The 21,486-nt window shown below is 43.3% G+C and overlaps 1 protein-coding gene across 1 annotated transcript in view; it reads left to right on the top strand.

Moving 5' to 3' along the window:
• Window positions 1-18,758, top strand: part of LOC132574362 (cytochrome P450 2J5-like) — a 32,166-nt gene extending 13,408 nt beyond the window's left edge. Inside the window, exons 4-9 of the mRNA XM_060242724.1 lie at window positions 1,596-1,756; window positions 4,999-5,175; window positions 10,094-10,235; window positions 12,138-12,325; window positions 18,267-18,408; window positions 18,574-18,758. Of these exons, the coding sequence (XP_060098707.1) occupies window positions 1,596-1,756; window positions 4,999-5,175; window positions 10,094-10,235; window positions 12,138-12,325; window positions 18,267-18,408; window positions 18,574-18,758 (995 nt within the window). The remainder of the gene's footprint in view (window positions 1-1,595; window positions 1,757-4,998; window positions 5,176-10,093; window positions 10,236-12,137; window positions 12,326-18,266; window positions 18,409-18,573) is intronic.
• Window positions 18,759-21,486: the final 2,728 nt, after the last annotated feature.

The raw sequence follows: 21,486 nt of genomic DNA, 5'->3' as shown, positions 1-21,486 counted from the left end.
GTCTCAGAGTGGTTTACAATCTCCCTCCCTTCCTCTCCCCACAACAGACACCCTGTGAGGGAGGTGGGGCTGAGAGAGCTTTCATCACAAATTCCGCAGGGCCTTTAAAACAGAGCTCTTTCGCCAGGCTTTCAGCTGAGGCAGTGGACATCACTTGTTACCGGCCTCCCCCCTTCATTCCATCCCAGTGCTATAAGATCTGCTGAACCTGGACAATAGGCCATGTCTGTGAGGCAGAACCTACCACTTTAGTCTCTATTGTCACTCTGTAGTTTTAGATTTTATATATTTTAATTTAGTCTTTTATTGTTTTTTACTGTTGATTGTTTTTAAGATGTGACCCACCCTGAGCCTGTTTTATGAGAAGGGTGGGCTAAAAATAGAATTAAATAAATAAATAGTATGGGGAGTGTGTTCTGAAGATAATCCTTCATTTTTGGTACTCCAACTCTCATGATTATTCTGAAGCCTGAGGCCTACGTTGAGCCCCCTAGTAGGGTTGCCAATCCCCAGGTGGGGGCAGGGGATCCCCCAGTTTGGAGGGGGCCCCCCGCTTTAGGGTCATCAGAAAGCAGGGGGAGGGGAGGGGAATGTCTGCTGGGAACTCTATGATTCCCTATGGAGATTTATTCCCATAGAAAATAATGCATAATTGATCCGCGGGTATCAGGGGCTCTGAGGGTGGGGGCTGTTTTTTGAGGTAGAGGCACCAAATTTTCAGAATAGCATCTAGTGCTTCTCCCCAAAATACCCCCCAAGGTTCAAAACAATTGGACCATGGGGTCAAATTCTATGAGCCCCAAAAGAAGGTGCACCTATCCTTCATTATTTCCTATGGAAGGAAGGCATTGAAAAGGTGTGCCGTCCCTTTAAATGCGATGGCCAGAACTCCCTTTGTAGTTCAATTATGCTTGTCACACTCTTGATCTTGGCTCCACCCCCAAAGTCTCCTGGCTCCACCCCCAAAGTCCCCAGATATTTCTTAAATTGGATTTGGCAACCCTACCCCCTAGCTTTATTTTCCAAAAAGCCTTCCCTAGCTGAATGGATGTACAGATAGACACACACTGTGGTCTCAAATCTAATAACGGAGTTGTGGAAGTGTTTCCCTCACGTACATTCAAAGTGCAGGATCTACCGGCTGACCTCCTTTAGGATTCAAAAAACTCTCATAATTTGTTGACTAGTTTGTAAAACTGTAATTGATTCTCCAACTCAGTTATTCATTAAAATGCATCCCAAGATATTTAGATTTGCACTGTACAAAAAGATATCCATCTGTAGTCCATTTATGTTTCTTAGATAGCTTTCCAAAACCACTACCTTTCCCCCCTGAGTAACTAGTGCTAAACTTCTCCCTCTTACAGAAAGCATCACAGTTAGCCTGCATCTGTCTCATCTGTCTTGGTTTATTGATAACAGAACTACTTCATCAGCATGCAACAGGGCTGAAACTTATACTAAAGCTGGAGGAGAAAAAAAATCAAGAGAGGACATCTCATGTCCAACTGTTTTCTGTCTAAGAAAGTTCATTCTCCATATTAACCGAGAGTTAAAAATTATTGTTAATGTTTTGCATATAACTTGGTTTGCAGGGCAGCCATTTGACCCTTCGTTACCCATCCTTACTTCAGTCTGCAATGTGATCTGTGCTCTGGTTTTTGGACATCGGTATTCTGTTGATGATGAACAATTCATCAAGCTGATGAAAGCTGTTGACTATGGCAATAAATTTGGAGGTACCTTCTTTCATCTTGTGAGTAGTCTTTTATTTTCCTTTTGTCTTGGGGAGAGATTGGGGCATATCATTTCATGGATCATAAAGTAGCGTTGGGAGAACAGTTTTCTACATGAAAATACCTTTTGTTCAATCAGGCCATTGGACTCTCAAGGTCAGTACTGTCCAGTATTTACTTAGCCTGGCTTCAGCTCTCCAAGGTCACAGAGAGGTCTTTCTTCCTTACTTTCCTTTTCAGAACTCCAGGAAAAGCTTATCTTGAGCAATGACTTAAAAGAATAATACATTATTTACTAAAGGAAAATATGCTAGACAGAAATTTGATGACCAAGTAGGTTGCGTTGATTGAACATAGCTAGATTGAACCTCTCAACTGGGTTTCCTCGTGGGTGATATGGTGTTGTATATGTGTCTTAGTTCCTATAATTTTACTCAGTTCTGTAACCAGTTCTGACTCAAACCCTACACCTTCATCACTGTGGAGTCTCCAGTGGAACCTGTAATGGAATATAAAATTTCCCCAAAATAGTAGCAGCTACCATTCTTGCAGTTTGATCTTGGCTGGAGGTATGCTTCTGTGTAGTTGGTGAAATGATTAGTAATCAACAAAATAATATTTTATGCCCGTTGCATCTGGTTCAAAAGTAAAGAAGTCTATACAAATTAATTCTAAGGGAGTATATGCTTTTATATTAACAAGAAATCATGAAACTTGTCACAAATTGCCTGTTTTAAGGCCAGGTACTTCAGATTCCAAGTGGCTCAAGCCAAGAAGAGCTATTCTTTTCCCGCTTCAGCAGACAAATTACTATGTGTCTCAGTAGTGGATGCCCCCGTCACTAATATGGCATCTGGGTTGGACCTTCCCAAAGAAGGGGTAGGGGCACTGCTGGAGACTGCAAATTGCAGGAGTGACACAGCACAGAGCTCATGAGGCCAGTGCCCTCTCCATTAAGGCTTAGAGCCTTCTTCTCTTCTAACCCGGGCATTATACCTTTGCCTATAGAAGATGCAGAGGGAATTTTCTGATGCCTCCCCTAAACAACGGTCAAGTCCAACTCTTTGTGATCCCAGAACATCACCTTCTCAGTTTAAGGGCAGAATACATTCAGGGCCTGATCAACAGGGATGTGGACTGGCTGTCCAAATCAACCCTGGATCCAAATGAATGGCCCCTGGACATCTTCAATTCTCCTTGGAACTGATGACGAGACCTCCAGGTGAGGTCTTACCAGAGCAGAGTATACCATCACTTCACGTGATCTAGACACTATACTTCTGTTGATACAGCCCGAAATTGCATTTGCCTTTTTAGCCACCGCATCACACTGTTGACTCATGTTCAGCATATGGTCCACTAAGACCCTTAGATCCTTTTTGCACATACTACAGCCCAGACAAGTCTCCCCCATCCTATAACCATGCATTGGATTTTTCCTGTCTATATAAAGAACTTTATATTTATCCCTGTTAAAATTCATTTTATTGGTTTCAGCCCAGTTTTCCAGCCTGTCAAGATCATTCTGTATCCTGTTTCTGTCTTCTACTGTATTTGCAACTTCTACTCTATTTGTAATTCCCAATTCAGTATAATCTGCAAATTTAATAAGCATTTTCTCTATTCCTTCATCCAAATCATTTATAAAGTTGTTGAACAAAACAAGCCCCAGGACAGATCCCTGAGGCACTCCACTTGTTACTCCTCTCCAAGAGGATGAGGAACCATTCACAAGCACTCTTTCGATGTGATCTGTCAAACAGTTACAAATCCACCTAACAGTAACAGGATACAAACCACATTTTACCAATCTGTCAACAAGGATAGTATGTGGAACCTTATAAAAAGCTTTACTGAAATCAAAATAAACTATCCTTTCTCTACAAGCAGCGGTGATTTGTTTATATTCATCCTTGGTTATAAGGCCCTCCTTCCATTTCATAAGAACATAAGAACACAAGAGAAGCCATGTTGGATCAGGCCAATGGCCCATCCAGTCCAACATAAGAGAAGCCATGTTGGATCAGGCCAGTCCAACACTCTGTGTCACACAGTGGCAAAAAATTTTATATATACACACACACTGTTGCTAATAGCCACTGATGGAACTCTGCTCCATATTTTTATCTAAACCCCTCTTGAAGGTGGCTATGCTTGTGGCCGCCACCGCATCCTGTGGCAGTGAATTCCGCATGTTAATCACCCTTTGGGTGAAGAAGTACTTCCTTTTATCTGTTTTAACCTGTCTGCTCAGCAATTTCATCGAATGCCCATGAGTTCTTGTATTGTGAGAAAGGGAGAAAAGTACTTCTTTCTCTACTTTCTCCATTTCATGCATTATCTTGTAAGCCTCTATCATGTCACCCCGCAGTCGATGTTTCTCCAAGCTAAAGAGTCCCAAGCGTTTCAACCTTTCTTCATAGGGAAAGTGTTCCAGCCCTTTAATCATTCTAGTTGCCCTTTTCTGGACTTTCTCCAATGCTATAATATCCTTTTTGAGATGCGGTGACCAGAACTGCACACAGTACTCCAAATGAGTACTCTGTGTCAGTCCAACACTCTATGTCACACAGTGGCCAAAAAACCAGGTACCATGAGGATGTTCACCAGTGGGACCAGGACACTAGAAGCCCTCCCTTGCAGAACCATGCTGAGTCTTTCTCAATAACTTTTGTTCATCAATGTGCCTATTAATTCTCTCTTTAATAATGGTTTCCACCAACTTTCCCAGTATTGAAGTCAAACCGACTGCCCTGTAATTTCCCGGATCTCCTCTGGAACCCTTTTTAAAGATGAGGGTGACATTAGCTACCTTCCAGTTCTCAGGAGTGGAGGCAGATTTTAATGAGAGATTACATATTTTTGTCAGGAGATCCACAAGTTCACTTTTGAGTTCTTTCAGAACTCTTGGATGTATGCCATCTGGGCATGTTTTGGGAACTGAGAACTAAATGCAAAGCAAAGCATTTAGTCATGAAAAAGGTAGAATGCGTAATCCAGTCTGGCTCTGACTGCTTCCTTCTGTTGAGTATCTAACTGAATACGTGAAAGGGAAAGGCAGTTACTTCTGGTAACAAGATAACAAAAGGTTAGGATACCATACACACATCTCCTTTCTGCCATTCAGATCTTGACCTATGAACAATCTTTCAGTCATTGAGGATTAATGTGCTTGCTCTCAAGTGTAATCCAGTTCATAATGCTGAAGGAGCTGCTCAGTGTGTTACCTGGAGTGCAGGATTTGCTTTACTTTTTCCTGCAGCTATATGAAGCGGTCCCGTGGCTCATGAAACATATCAAATGGCCATACAAGGAGGCATTTGCTGCTGTAGATTATGTGCTTTCACATATAAGGAAAGAAACAGAAGTGCATAGGGCACAACTGGCAGTGCATGATCCACGGGATTTCATTGACTACTATGTACTTCAGATGGAGAAAGTAAGTATCCACTTAGGTAACTCAGCTCCTCTGAACCAATGTTATATTCCCTCTTATAACTAAAGAGCAACATTTCCAGGACAATCAAGAGGATTTCCTTGTTAGGGCTGCCAAACCCCCTGCTGCTGGCAGCCATTTTTGTCTGCCACTGCTAAGGTAAAAAGCCAACAGTTATGCTACATCACTCCAGGGAAAACTATAAGTGGTTTTGCCATAATGTTTCCAGTGATTCCTAGAGCTACTCTCCACCACTTCCACATTTTCCCCTGGAGAGATGTAGCAATATCCCTGATCTTGCATCCTCCCTCCATGTCCTCACCCCAACATTCCTACTGATTGCCAGGGAAAGGATAGATATCTGAGAAAGGCTAGGTTTTTCTTTTTCATATTCTGACTGTAGGTGCAATAGAGTAGTGGGTGAAATGAGCCAGAAACACCTTCCTCTACTAACTAGATGTTTTGCCAACTCCACCTTTGCCAGCTCCTCTATTTTCTTTTTCTGATACCACCATCTATAGTTTTTTCTTTGAACTTAACCTCTGAAAGTGCAGTATCATCTTCTCATAAGCTTACTGCAAAGTCCCAGGTAGGACAGAACTTTCTACAAACCTGAAAAGGTGCCCAAGTTTGCAGAAATCTAAAAAAAAAATGGGGAGGGGAGTTTAAAAGACTGAAAATGATAAATTGAGTACTTATAGCTTTAAAATAGTAAAGAATCCAGTAACACCTTTAATACTAATATATATAAGCTTAAGCTTTCGAGAAACACAGCTCTCTTCATCAGATGTATGGAGGGTATGGAGAAACTGGCCAGAGATATATATGTGATAAGGAAAGGGGGGAGTGGATGCAGCCAGTGAGTGCCATGTAAATCAAAGCAGTGACAAAAGTCAGGAAAAAGGTAGAATGTGCCATCTGGTCTGGATGTGACCACTTCCTTCTATTGATTAATCTGAATGGAATACGTAAAAGGGAAAGGCAGTTACTTCTGGTAACAAGATAATCATCCAAAGTCCGTAATAGGACAAAGTCATTACAGCCAGCCTGGATTGTGCATTCTAACTTTTCATGACTTTTGCAATTGCTTTGCATTTACATGACACTCACCTCCTGCATCCACTCTCCCCTCCCCTTACTACCTATATATCTCTGGACAGTTTCTGGATACCACCCATGCATCTGATTAAGAGAGATGTGTTTCTCAAAAGCTTATGCTACAGTAAAATATGTTAATCTTAAAGGTGCTACTGTACTCTTTACTAGGGATGTGCAAAAGAAAAAAAACAGTAAAATCCAGATTCGGAGTTATTCAGAGGCAAGATATTTGGGGAGGCTGAATATCCCCAAATATCAGATTCAGTACCCGAATCTGATTTGGGAGATATTCAGCTATTCCCGAACATATGGCTCCATTATACGCTATGGGCCATTGAAGTCAATGGTAAAATAGGATATAATGAATGGTGGCTGGTGGGGAGGGGGTTTGAAGGAGAGGTCCCAAGATTGCAGGACAGCTGCAGGGACCCCTCCCCCAAAGAACCCCCAAATTTCAAAAAAAAAATGGACCAGGGGATCCAATTCTAGGGACACCCAAAGAGGCCCATTTCTCTCTATGGTGGGGGGAAAAACAATCAGTAACTTTTCTCAGTAATAACAGTGGGAAAAGTGACTATGGGCAGGAAGGGGTTTAAGAGCGAGGCCCCAAAATTGCAGGGCAGCTGCAGGGGCCTCTCTCTCACAGAACCCCAAAGTTCCAGAAAGTTTGGAACTGGGGGTCTAATTTCTAGGCACCTAAAGAGGTAAAAGCAAGGTGGAGGGGGCAGAGCCCTTTCCAGGCCTATTTTGCCCTTTGAGGGAGGGCACCTCAGGACCAGACTTGACAAGAATGAACCCTTCCTGGAGACTTTGTGGTGGAGTCTGAGGAGGCAGGTTTGCGAAGAGGAGAGGCCTCAGCTGAATATAATGCTGTAGTTCACCCTCCAAAGCAGTTACTTTCTCCAGGGGGACAGATCTCTGTGGTCTGGAGTTCAGTTGTAATTCTGGAAGATCTCCTGGTCCCACCTGGAGACTGGCAACCCTAGGTCTGGAGGCAACCTTTGGGTTACTTGATTCCATCCAGTTTTCATAAGTCAACTAGATGTGGCTGCTTGCTACTGTTCAACAGCAGCCACCCTATGAAAGCAATGTGGTATAGTAGTCAGGGCTTCAGAGTAGGGTCTGGGAGACCCAGGTTCAAATCCCCATCTTGGTGTGGAAGCTCACTGAGTGATTTTGGACAAGCCATCTACTTTCAGCCTAACTAACCTCACTGGGTTTCTGTGTGGGGAAAAAGGAGAATAATGTATGCTGTTTTGGTCCTCACTGCGGAGAAAAATGCAGTATAAATGGAGAAAATGAGGCAGGGAATACGGGGGTTGCCAGGAAGGCAGAAAGAGGAAATACTATGGGGACAAGGATAGAGGGGAAAGTGAGGTGCCAACACAAAAGTCCTTGAGTGTTCCCTGCTGTGAAAGTTGGCCTTGTCTAGTGGCCAGCACCACACAACTAGGCAACAGTTTTCCTATGTTCAGTCTGCTGCGGGGGGGGAGGGGGGGCGTGCTTGGGGGAAGAGCTCAAGACTGAGAGGCAGATAAAAGTAGGTTGGGCTGTAGGGTGGGAAGGAGATAGGGTTGCCAACCCTAGTTTAGGAAATTCTTAGAGATTTTCAGGGTTCAAGACTGGGGTGGGTGGGATTTGAGAAGAGAAGCGACCTTAGAAGGGTATAACACAATAGAGTACATCTTCCAAAGCAACTATTTCCTCTAAGGAAACTAGGGTTGCCAACCTCCAGGTGGAACTATAACATGAGAGCCCTCAACTGGGATGCTCACTTCTGTTTCCAGAATCCTTCCTCAGGCAAGGGATTAGTTAGAAATCTAAAGAACAATAAAAGTTCACTCAGGACCCAAGGTCTACACAAGATTTCTCCAACAAGATTAATCCCTTGCTTGAGGAAGGATTCAGGAAACATCTCTGTCACAGCATTGTTTCATGGGATTAAGGAATGAGGACTGAACATCCTTGTTATGACTGATTTTGGACATCAGGATTGGAGGTTTCAAATAGGAGCCATAAGGATACTGAATTCTCCGATATCTGTAGCACAATATCCACCAACTGATTTGCTTGTACAGTGGAAGTGAGTGCTTGGAATTTCCTATGGACTGCTTTGGTCATATTTATTGTAGTAAAGTTTATTGTAATTTCTAATAAAATTGTTTACAAATTATACATAGCAATTGTGGTCACAATATTTGTTTGTTTCACATTAAACTCCAGGTGGAGGCAACTGCTCTCCAGATTACAAAAATTAGATACCCTGGAGAAAATGGCCACTTTCTTTGTAGAGTGGACTCTATGGCATTATATCCTGCTGAGCTCGCTTCCCTCCCCAAACTTCACTCTCCCAAGGCTTCATCCCCAAATCTCCAGGAATGTCCCAACCCAGAGCAGACAACCCTAAGGGGGAACTGATTTCTGTAGCTGTAGGAGATCTCCAGGCCCCACCTAGAGGTTAACAACACTAGAAGGAAGCAGAAAAAGGTGAGAGTGTTGGGGCTTTCAGAACACAGAAAGAGGAAATAGTGGGGAAGAGGGAAATGAGCTAGCTCCCACAAGTACTTGTGTGTTCCCACTTGTTAATTCTAAACATGCATATTTTAAAAACTTTGAAATATATAATCAAGACCTAAAACTTCTGGTGAGTTCAGTTGCAATTAACGTGTGATGATGATCTTGCATGCAGAGTTTTGCACCTGAATTACTTAGGATTAGTTTCCTTCTACACACAAACATGTACAGAAGAGATGAAGATGGTTTACAGTGTCATCCTAAACAGAGTTAACGCCCTTTTAAATCTATTGAAATCTATGGGCTTAACAGGTGCTTTTATTCTGTTTGGGATGACACTGCTTCTCTCTTAGCTCTCTTTAGTCACCCTGCTTGTGTGAATAAAAGGACAAAGTCTGAAAGAAGATACAATCCAGGCCAGGGGACCATGGAATGGGTACTAATATCACACTTCCTAACTTGTAATTCCACAGGCATTACAAATTACCCCTTTACACTTCTGCTAACTACTACTTATCATTGTGGTTTCACACCCACAGTGAAAAATACAGATCAGAAATCACTCATCCAACGCAGGAATAGACAGTATCCCTAAAAGCAGATTAGTTTCCATGATGTCATTGAACTGCTCTGTCACTCTGTTTCTCTGAACTGTTAATGAAAGACACTTTGAGCATCACAAACATGGAAAAAGTGCCATTATGCCAGACTAAATCACAGGAAGGAGGGAAACTGGAACTTGCATAGTTCTTCACACAGTACAACATGGGACACTGCAGACACAAGTCCTTCCTTTCACACCCCATAGTGGAACATGTAGAACTTTTGATACCCTCAAGTTCCACACCCGCAATCAAAATGTGAATTCAGAACTCTACCCCACTAATATACATGAATTCAAAAAACAAACATCCCCTTTTCCATCCTTCTGATTATGGCCACAACCACAGTGATATTGTAGTTAACAGGAATTCATACTAATATTTAAAATCACACATAACGGCTAAAGCCAGACAATCCAATTCCCTTTTCAAAACATAGATCTCTCTTCTCTTTCCTCTTGGACCTTTTAATTTCCCCATTAGCCTGTACTGGTCTGAACCTTCTCCTGAACTATTTACACTGCCATATATCTATGAATGAAAAAAACAGCCAAAAGTTCTTTCATTGTTTAGAGTTTTAGACTACAGAGCCCGTCCCATTATAGCCTTCTCCTTCCTTTTTAGAAAAAATTCATGGGTCTTTAGGGTGGTGCTTTGGGAATCAAAGCAAAAATCATTATAATTTTATTTCCTGTTATCAATAACAGAGCAAGAATGACCCCACTTCAACATTTGATGATTCCAACCTATTTTATTCTGTCTTCGACTTAATTGTTGCTGGAACAGAGACAACCGGAGCTACTCTGCAATGGGGACTGCTTATCCTGATGACTCATCCAGATATCCAAGGTGAATAGAAACTGTGTAATGTAGACAAATGCCACTCTATTCTTAGCAACTTGTTAAAGAGGTGGGGGTTTTTTTGTTAAAGAGTTCATAATTTGGGCTGATTATTATATCAGCACAAGCTGAGATTCTTTGAAGAATGGGTGGAAGGATAAATAACTGGGAATTTTCTCTGTACAGAAATAGATTTCTCTCTGCCCCAGGATTGTATAATGTCTTAATGGACTGAAGTATATTGAAACAGAAGTTACTAACCTTTACATATAGGCAGAGGGTGGGGAGGGTGTTTCCAGGAAGGGCTAATTAGAGACAAGATGCATAAATAACTGAACAATAAATGTAGCTATATCTGAAGTGATCAGTGACTCATGGAAACTTATGCCCTACCACAATTTTGGTAATTCTTTACAGTGCTACTGGGCTCTTACTGTTTTTTACAGATCAATAGCCCAGGCCTCAGTCTGAGAAGAGACCCATGATCTATTGAACAGGCTGATTTCACACTGCCTGCTCCCTCCTCCATTTTTACTGACTCTCAACTGCTCTCAGAATTCTGTGCCTCTTGTAGTAGAAGGCTGTGGCATCATCAGTGCATTTTTTAAGGGAAGGATTGTTTTCTTTTCAGTTAATTTACAAAGGCATTTTGGGGGATTTTCTGAGTACATAGAAACCTAAACCTTGTGCGCTCGTGGCCTTTTCTTTCATGACTGGCAATTTCTTTTTTTCTTTTTTTTCGGGTTTCAATAGATTTATTGGATTTTCAGGTAAAAAGGAATGGGGGGGAACAGAAGGAAAGGGAAAACAGAAGGGTACATGAATTTAAAATTTTGTAGTGTTTCTACCTATACATTGTTCATTTCATATCATCATCGGTATCGGTCATCATGTAATATTCTCTGCAAATACAACTTATCATTCAGTAATACAAAAATATCTTTTAAAGCTCATACTAAGACAAGAATATAATTTTACATTTTATAGTTATCATAAATTACATTATTATCTTATTTTGGAAGTTTGTATATTACAACGTAACCAGTGATATAGTGGTTCCCATATTTTATTGATTTCACAAAAATTGGCATCGCTCAGCATGACTGGCAATTTCAGTTATGCTGTGGGTAGGGTTACCAGTGGCCAGGGGATGTGGGGTAAGGTTGCCAGATGCAGGTTGGGAAACTCCTGAAGATTTGGAGATAAAGACTGGGGACAGAGACGTTAGTGGAGTACAATGCCACAGGGTCCACCCTCCAAAGCATCCACTATCTCCAAGGGAACGTATCTCTGTAGTCTGGAGATGAGTTGTAATTCCAAAGGATAAGAACATAAGAGAAGCCATGTTGGATCAAGCCACCGCCCCATCCAGTCCAACACTCTGTCACACAGTGGACAAAAAAGCAGGTGACATTAGGAGGTCCACCAGTGGGACCAGGACACTAGAAGCCCTCCCACTGCAGCCTGCCCCCCCCCCCCAAGCACCAAGAATACAGAGCATCACTTGTCCCAGACAGAGTTCCATCTATTCCTTGTAGCTAATTGCCACTTATGGACCTCTTCTCCATGTGTTTATCCAATCCCCTCTTGAAAGTATCCATGCTTGTAGCCACCACCACCTCCTGTGAATTCCATGTGTTAATCACTCTTTGGTTGAAGAAGTACTTCCTTTTATCCGTTTTTCTAATCTGATTGCTCAGTAATTTCATTGAGTGCTCACAAGTTGTTATATTGTGAGAAAGGGAGAAAAGTCACGATCTTCTATCTACTGCTACCCCTCAGGGTATGTCTTTTAATGTAATCACATGGAATAATTTCACATGGAAAACATATCTTTAAGTTATTGCACAACTTTCCGCAGACAAATGAACTGTCCAAAATAAATCATACCTTTCCCAACATATTCCCCAGAAAAAGTCCAGAAGGAGATAGAGGATACCTTTGGTTCTACCCAAGTAATCAACTATCAAGATCGGAAGAAATTGTCCTACACTCTTGCTGTCATTCAAGAGATCCAGCGTTTCAAATGTATCTTATTAACCGGGAATCCAAGACTATCCTTGCAGGACGTGACTGTTCTTGGTTCTTTCATTCCTAAGGTATAAAAGATTGTTATAGTTGCAGTTCTGTATTCCAAGAACAAATATTATCCAAGGGGAATTTTAAGAAATGCATCCACATAGAAACTCAGACCAATTTCACACTAGGGTTTGTTGCAGGTGGAGAGCCCTTTCGCTCCCGGCACTTCTCTCTGCTTTTGCAGAAGCTGCTCCGGAGCTGCGAGTTGGTGTGCTGCTTTTCTGTGGCAAACAGAAACCACTTGAAAGAGGATCTCGCTTGCTGCGGAAAAGCGGTGCACCAACTCTCAGCTCCAGGGCAGCTTGTGCGAAAATGGAGACAAGCGCTGAGAGCAAAAAGGCTCTCTACTCGGAACAAGCCTAGTGCAAAATCAGTCTCACAGTAAGGAACTCCCAGAATACCACAGAAATCTATAAAATATAGTAGTCCTGTTGTGCCTCTTCTTCTGCTATCCCATTTCTTAATGATCTGGCTTAAAGGTCTTTCACAAAAGGCAGCAATCCCATCTGAAAGGCATCTAGGGCAGCAGTCATTCGCAATTCCTGTGACAAGGAGTTCCAGAGTAAAGGTACAAGAGCTAAGAAAAAGCTCTCCACTAAGTTTCCACCAACTCAGTCTTTACCATCTCTGGGCCATCACAGGGTTGCCAGTCTCCAGACGCAACCTGGAGATTTCCCAGATCTATAATTGAGCTCCAGGCTAAAGAGATCAGTTCTTCTGGAGAAAATGGCTGCTTTGGATGGTAGAGTCTATGGCAGCATACCTGTGGCACTCCTCCTCCCTGGTCTCCCCCAGCCGCCCCGCCAACACCTTGCCATGAGCCCTTGTCCTCCCTAGGTCTCAGAAATGGGAGCAGAGGGGGGTTGCTTCACTTTCTTCCTCTTTTCCACAGGCAGCAGCTCTCGCAGCCTTGACCTGAGCCTGATTCTCCACCCTAGGCATAATTGGGAGTCCCTCTTTTAACCTCTGCTGTCTCTACCCATCCCCAACTGGCACCCAATCTTGAGCTAGGTTCCACCTCAGCTATTGCCTTCGCAAATCCCTGGCCTAAGAGGTCAATGACCTTCATTACTTCTTCCTCTTGCCTGCAACTAGTCCTTGCCCTGCCCTTCTGTGCCTCCTCCTCACAACCAGGCAGGATACTGCCCTGCGGCCCAGTCCTGTTGGAATACTGCCCTGTGGCCCAGTGGGTCAGCCTGTCAGTGCTCAGACCTGTCTAGCCCACCCCCTCCAATGTGCCTCCTGACTCCTCCTCACAACGGGGCCCTTCCCACCTTGCAAAGAGCTCTCCCTCCCATTGCCTCCAGGACACTAGATTTTCTGGCTGGACTGTCCCCTGCTGGAGCCTGCCTCAGTGGCATCATCCCCATCCCTGCTGCACCAGGCCTGCCTCAACCAGTCCTGTCCTTGCTCCTGGCTTTCTAGGGTGAACCTCTGCTCCACTGGGGCACCAAGAAAGACATGCCCAAGTAAAGCTTTGGAAGCAAAAGCAGGGGAGACAACCCCCAGTCCAGAGCTATCGCCAGACAATACCCTGATGAGGTCCCTCCCCTCCCCAATCCTTGCCTTCCCCAGACCCGACCCCCAAATCGCCAGGAATTTCCTAACATAGAGTTGGCAACCCTAGGTCAACTACATGTCTTAGGTTAGTTGATATGTAAAGTTTCCAGCTCTGGTTTGGAAAGTACCTGGAGATTTTAGGGGTATTGCCCTGGTGAGGATGGGATTTGTGGAGGGAAGGGACCTCAGTAGGGTTTAATACCATAAAGTACATTCTCCGAAGCAGTCATTTTCTTCAGGGGAACCGATCTTCATCATCTGAAGATCAATTGTAATCATGGGAGATCTCCAGGTGCCTCCTAGAGAGTGGCAACCCTATTGATATGAGTGGAAGCAATCTGCAAGTTCTCAGGGCCTTAACTGTTCAAGGCTTCAGTGGTCAAAGGCAACACCTCATATCCAGCCTGGACACAGAACAGAAGCTACTGCAAGGGGAGATCTTTTGTTGTTGTTCAGTTGCACAGTCGAGTCCGACTCTTTGCGACCCCATGGACAAAGTCACGCCAGGCCCTCCTGTCTTCCGCCATCCTCCAAAGTCTGCTCAAATTCATGTTTGTTACATCAGTAACACCTTCCAGCCATCTCATCTTTTGCCATCCCCTTCTTTTGCCTTCTGTCTTTCCTAGCATCAGGATCTTCTCCAGGGAGTGCTCCCTTCTCATTTGGTGGCCAAAGTATTTGAGCTTCAGCTTCATTAGCTGACCTTCCAGGAAACAGTCTGGGTTGATTTCCCTTAGGACTGACTGATTTGACCTTCTTGCAGTCCAAGGGACTCTCAAGAGTCTTCTCCAGTACCACATCACAAAAGCATCTGTTCTTCTGCGCTCGCCTTCCTTATGGTCCAGCTCTCACAGCCATACATTACTACTGGGAATACTATCGCTTTGACTATATGGACTTTTGTTGGCAGGGTAATGTCTCTACTTTTTATTATACTGCCCAGGTTCACCATAGCTGTCCTCCCAAGGAGCAAATGTCTTTTAATTTCATGGCTACAGTCACCATCTGCAGTGATCTTGGATCCCAGAAATGTGAAGTCTGTCACTATTTCCATGTACTCCCCTTCTATTTGCCAAGGTGTGATGGGGCCAGATGCCATGATCTTAGTTTTTTTGATGTTGAGTTTCAAGCCTACTTTTGTGCTCTCCTCTTTCACCCTCAACAAGAGGTTCTTTAGGTCCTCCTCATTTTTTGCTATTAGAGTGGTGTCATCTACATATCTGAGCTTGTTGATGTTTTTCCCGGCAATCTTAATTCTGGCTTGTGCTTCATCCAGGCCAGCATTCCGCATGATGTATAGAAATTAAATAAGCAGGGTGACAATATACATCGTTGTTGAACTCCTTTTCCTATTCTAAACCAATCAGTTGTTCCATATGCTTCTTGACAATTATACAGGTTTCTCAGGAGACATATGAGATGGTCTGGTACCCCCATCTCTTTAAGGACTTGCCACAGTTTGTTGTGATCCACACAATCAAAGGCTTTAGCATAGTCAATGAAGCAGAAATAGACATTTTTCTGATCCTCCTGTGCTTTCTCCATAATCCATCAAATGTTGGCAATTTGATCTCTAGTTCCTCTACCTCTCCGAAACCCAGCTTGAACTTCCGGTAGTTCCCGATCTACATACTGCTGAAGTCTAGCTTGTAGGATCTTTAACAAGACCTTGCTGGCATGTGAAATGAGTGCATCATCTTTTAGGACTTTGAATAGCTCAACTGGGATACCATCATCTCCACTTGCTTTGTTGTTAGTAATGCTTTCTAAAGCCCATTTGACTTCACTCTCCAGGATGTCTGGCTCAAGGTCATCGATTTCATTGTCATTGTTGTCCGGGACTTTGAGATCCTTCTTGTATAATTCTTCTGTGTATTCTTGCCACCTCTTCCTAATCTCTTCTGCTTCTGTTAGGTCCCTACCATTTTTGTCCTTTATCACGGCCATCTTTGCACGAAACGTTTCCTTGATTTCTCCAATTTCCTTGAATAGATCTCCTGTCCTTCCGATTCTATTATTTTCCTCTATTGCTTTGCATTGTTCCTTCAGGAAGGCCTCCTTATCTCTCCTTGCTGTTCTCTGGAAATCTGCATTCAGTTGGGTGAATCTTTCCTTTTCACCTTTGCCTTTCACTTTTCTTCTTTCTTCAGCTATTTGTAAAGCTTCATCAGACAGGCACTATGCTTTCTTGCATTTCTTTTTCTTTGGGATGGTGCTGATTGCTGCCTTCTGTACAATGTCACGAACCTCCATCCATAGTTCTTCAGGCACTCTGTCTATCAACTCTAGTTCCTTAAACCTATTCTTCACCTCCACTGTATATTCATAAGGGATGTGATCAAGGTCAAACCTGAATGGCCTAATGGCTTCCCCAGTTTTCTTCAGTTTAAGCCTGAATTTTGCGATGAGTAACTCATGATCTGAGCCGCAGTCAGCTCCAGGCCTTGTTTTTGCTGACTGTAAGGAGCTTCTCTATCTTTGACTGCAGAGTATATAATCAATCTGATTTCTGTGTTGCCCATCAGGTGATGTCCACGTGTAGAGTCACCTTTTAGGTTGTTGGAAGAGGGTGTTCGCTATGACCAGCTTGTTCTCTTGACAAACGCTATTAGCCTTTGCCCGGCTTCATTTTGTTCTCCAAGGCCAAACTTGTCAATTGTTCCGGTCACCTTTTGACTTCCTACTTTGGCATTCCAGTCCCCTATGATGAAGAGGACATCTTTTTTTGGTGTTAATTCTAGAAGGTGTTGTAGATCTTAATAGAACTGGTCCACTTCAGCCTCTTCTGCATCAGTGGCTGGGGCATAGACTTGGATTACTGTGATATTGAATGGTTTGCCTTGGATACGGACCGAGATCATTCTGTCATTTTTAGATTGTATCCCATTACTGCCTTCCTCACTCTCTTGTTAACTATAAAGGCCACACCATTTCTTCTACGGGACTCTTGTCCACAATAATAGATGTAGTGATCTTCCGAGTTAAATTCACCCATTCCCGTCCATTTTAGTTCACTGATTCCCAAGATGTCAATGTTCAGTCTTGCCGTCTCTTGTTTGACCACATCTAGCTTACCTTGATTCATAGATCTTACATTCCAAGTTCCGATGCAGTATTGTTCTTTGCAGCATTGGCCTGTTCTTTCACCATCAGACACATCCACAGCTGAGCGTCCTTTCGGCTTTGGCCCAACCGCTTCACTCTTTCTGTGGTTACTTGAACGCTCTTCCCCAGTAGCATATTCGGCACCTTTTGACCTGAGGGGCTCATCTTTCAGCGCCATATGTTTTAGCCTTTTGTTTCTGTTCATGGGGTTTTCTTGGCAAGGATACTGGAGTGGTTTGCCATTTCCTTCTCCAGTGGATTACATTTAGTCTGGGTCCTCAGCTGTGGTCTGTCCATCTTGGGTGGCCCTGCGTGGCATAGCCCACAGCCTCATTGAATCGCTCAAGCCCTCTCGCCACGACAAGGCAGCAGTCCATGAGAGGGAGGGGAGATCTAGCACTGGCTAAATTAGCTCAGTGAATCAATTCCTAAATAACATGTCTATCCTGACTTCCCCAAAAATATAGAGGACCCCACTGTAGAGGATTACTTTTCACTTCATCTGTGGTGACCTGGGCATGTAATGTGGTTTTCAGGGAATGGGTGAACAGTTCACAGAAGCACCTAATGAGGTTTTTTTTCCTAAACCACTCTCTTCCCCATCAGTACTTCAGTGACAAGGTAAACACAACACTTACTAGCAATCCTTTGCACTGAGAGGTTCTGATTTCACAAACAGGCATAGATTGTATACCAAATTTAATACGCAAGTTCTGAAACAAAAGCTACAAATACAAGTTGATGGGGTGTGAACTGGCAGAGACTGACCAAGAGAGAGATCTTGGGGTCATGGTAGATAACTCACTGAAAATGTCAAGACAGTGTGCGTTTGCAATAAAAAAAGGCCAACGCCATGCTGGGAATTATTAGGAAGGGAATTGAAAACAAATCAGCCAGTATCATAATGCCCCTGTATAAATCGATGTAGTGATGGCCACAAGCACAGATGGCTTTAAAACAGGGTTAGACAGATGAATGGAAGAGATGTCCATCAAGGACCATTAGCAATAGTGAATAAAGGGAACCTCCATATACAGAGGTAGCAAATCTCAGAATTCCAGTGCCGGAAGGCAACATGTCTTGTTTGCCCTCCAGGGCAACTACCTGGCCACTGTGTGAAGCAGGATCCTGGACTAGATGGACCACTGGTCTGATCCAGCAGGCCTCTTATGTTATTTTGATATGTTTTGAAGAAGTGAGTTGAGTTCAAACAGGATTGGCCCTGAGACAGCAAGGGATCAAAGCAGAAGGTGATGGTGTGGATTCACTCTAAAATCAAATGATACTTCATTGCAGGGTAGCATCATTGTTCCAGATGTACACTCAGTTCTTTATGATTCCAAGATATGGGAGACCCCACGAAAGTTCAACCCAAATCATTTTTTGGACAAAGATGGGAAATTCATGGAAAGAGAAGAATTGTTGATCTTTGGTGCAGGTAAATGCAAAAGTACAAACATAGTAAGTTAAGCTATAAATTTGGGCTATCCTCAAGGAGACTCAATTTAAGGCCCTCCACTACCTGCTGAATAAAGTGGACAAATGCTGGAAAATATGTAAAGCTATTACTCATTTGCTGGCTTTGCTTTATTTGCTTATGCAGGAGCCCGTGTGTGTCTGGGGAAAGAGATGGCAAAGATGGAGCTCTTCATCTTCCTCACCAGCCTGTTGAGAGCATTCACCTTCAAGCTGCCAGAAGGAGTGACAGAAGTCAACTCAGAGCCTACAAATGGCCTGGTGTTGTCTCCACAACATTATAAGCTCTGTGCTGTTCCCCGGGTTCATTGAATCATGACTCATAACAATCATTAGAGCAGTTTACTTCTTCCTATCCATTGCACCATCATTAATTAAAATTTCATCCGATATCATGCTCTGATTTACTCAGTTCACTGTTCCAGAATATCTGCATTCCATCAGTGCTTTTCTGAGCATCACACTATTATTCTTTTCGCATTTTCACATGTTCCTCACAGCCGTACAGCAGCTGCAGGGAACTCCTGTTTTTAAAGGAGACCTCAAATTTGCTCTGAATGGTACCACCCAGGGAGGAAAGAGTCCTACCTCTTTCCCTGAGCAGTTTTTTCATGCAAAAAAAAATGTGCTACAGGAGTTATTTCACCAATTTTACCACTTCACATGGAGTTTATCTGTGGAAAAGCAAAAATGATGAAGTAACTCCTCCCCAAGCCTGGTTTTGTCATGAGAAAATTGCCCAGTGGGAAGGCAGGTATCCTTTCTACCCCTGTGGTCCTGTTCTGATCCTGTGTGGCTTCTATGATAGCCCCATCCACTTCTCTCCCTCAGAGGCAAGACAAGATAAATTCAGTACATGCACAGACTTTAATTCTTACGTTTCAGTCTATTGAGAGTTTCTTAAGCTATTTAGTTACTTAAAATCTTTACGTTCAGACAGTGATGGACTGGCCAGGGTGTCAGCTTGCCCAATGGCAAGTGGGCCCTGTGGGCCCCTGATAAAGTGGCCCCCCCTTAAACATTGGACAATATGTTTAAAATGTTAATGACCTTTTAAGTAGCTTGAAAATATAATAGAAGTTCCAATATAATAGAAGTTCTTTATCTGTTGGCAACCAGTATTTTTAGACCCAGTCCGCCACTGTATACTCTGACTCTTTTGGTTTCCAAATACCCAAACTCCTTCTCTTGAAACACCACTACTCATCTTGAGTTTTTAACTGACTGGGTAGGAAAAAATCTCCTCTCACTACAATGTCTATCCCCTTTCTTTAACCCAAATGTGAGTCTTCGTGTACCTCCCAAACTTCCTTGCCAGCTTTCTCCAGGCTCTTCAACCCCATTTCTCCTGGCTGGCCATATGGAGCCAGGAGGAGTCTCAACACCCACAAGATAAAATACTAGGTTCCTTTGACCTATCTCTTATGTGTTTGTGCTAGCTAGAATCGCTTTGTAGAAATGCTGATGTCTAACAGGTTGGGGGTTTTTTTGCATTTTGGGGGGCCTATTTAGTAACACTGATTTCAGCTGGGGGTTATTCCTAGCAAGCTCTGGCTAGAGATAGTAACATATACCTGTGATGTATCAGCTTTACCTATATTCACATAGTGGAAGTCTATCTGAACATCACTTGGCAAACCTACAGTGGCATATTGTTAAATGTGGTGAAGTGGGTAGCAAAAAAAAAAAGGAAATCTTCTGTAATGAAAAGGAAATTCTCCTGCTGAGAGGATTCAGCCATGGAGTTTTTTGGGAAATCGTCTACCTGTAATTATGAGTCATGCCACACTGGGGAAATGAAAAGCGGCATGCAAGTGACACCAGAGTAGAAGGTGTATGAATGAGAACTAAGGGTGTTTCAGACATGAGCATTGAATCCACTGTGAGCCTCACCCGTACTGAAGTTCCATGGCCCTTCAATGAAGGAAAGTGGATGGCAGGCATTTGGACTGTGGATAAGCATTCAGATCACTATAGGTTTTCCATTCACACAACAGACCTGACTGAACCAAGAGCTTATGTAAACCTCACATGACCCACGAAAATTCATACCCTGCCACAAATTTTGTAAGTCTTTAAGGTGCTACTGGACTCGTGCTCTTTTCTACTACTGACACATGAAAACACACTTAGATGACTGTGAACTGAAGAAACAGAATTAAAAATGGTTAGCAAGAGTCAATTTTGCACAGTAAAAGGGGAAGGTTGATTTTAGAATAAATTTCACATGAAGCTTGATGTTTAGAAAAGAAATGGATGTTCTTTAATGTGAAAGAAATTAACATTTGTAGCAAAAGTGTACACTATGCATAATTAATGAAGGGGCGTGGTCAGTGACATCACAGGAAATGACATCAGGGTCATGACCTCCTGGAAGGCACCTGTCTAACCCCACCCCACATTTGACCTAACCAGGCCAACCCCCTTCTGTGTCACCCCCAATGATGTAGCAACCTTGCATATTTAATTAAGCACCTCCTCTAGGAAGTGTCCTGTCTAACCCCACCCCACACGTGACCTAACCAGGCCAATCCCCTTCTGCGTCACCCACAATGACATATCTACCTCGCATATTTCATTAAGCACCTCCTCCAGGAAATGACATGTCAAACCTGCTCCACATGTGACCTAGCCCCGCCAATCCCCTTCTACGTCCCCCCACAATGACATAGCCACCCTGCATATTATTTGAACAGGCCGGAAATGACATGTCTAACACCTTCCCCTGCTCCCTTCTCCAGAGCCACCCACTGTGGCGTCATTAAACTTCCGCCTGCTGCACACCACCCTGGAAAATGGGGAACCACCACTGAGAAGGCCTGAGTATGTCCATGTGACCCCTCTAGCAACACACCCAGTCACCCCTGACCAATAGCAAATGGACTGGAGCCTGCCCCCCACCAGGTTATTTTAGGAAAGAAGCCATTTGTTCATGCAGACACGTGCACAGGCCCCTGCTGAGAACATGGAAACTCCTATCAGGTACAAGGTATTCACAACACCACCACCATCGGGGAGGCCTAACTTAAACAACATGGGC

The sequence above is a fragment of the Heteronotia binoei genome, chromosome 6 (assembly GCF_032191835.1).
Source record: "Heteronotia binoei isolate CCM8104 ecotype False Entrance Well chromosome 6, APGP_CSIRO_Hbin_v1, whole genome shotgun sequence".
Lineage (NCBI taxonomy): Eukaryota > Metazoa > Chordata > Lepidosauria > Squamata > Gekkonidae > Heteronotia > Heteronotia binoei.
The sequence above is the reverse complement of the archived record's forward strand: the minus strand, read 5'-3'. Positions and strand labels throughout refer to the sequence as shown.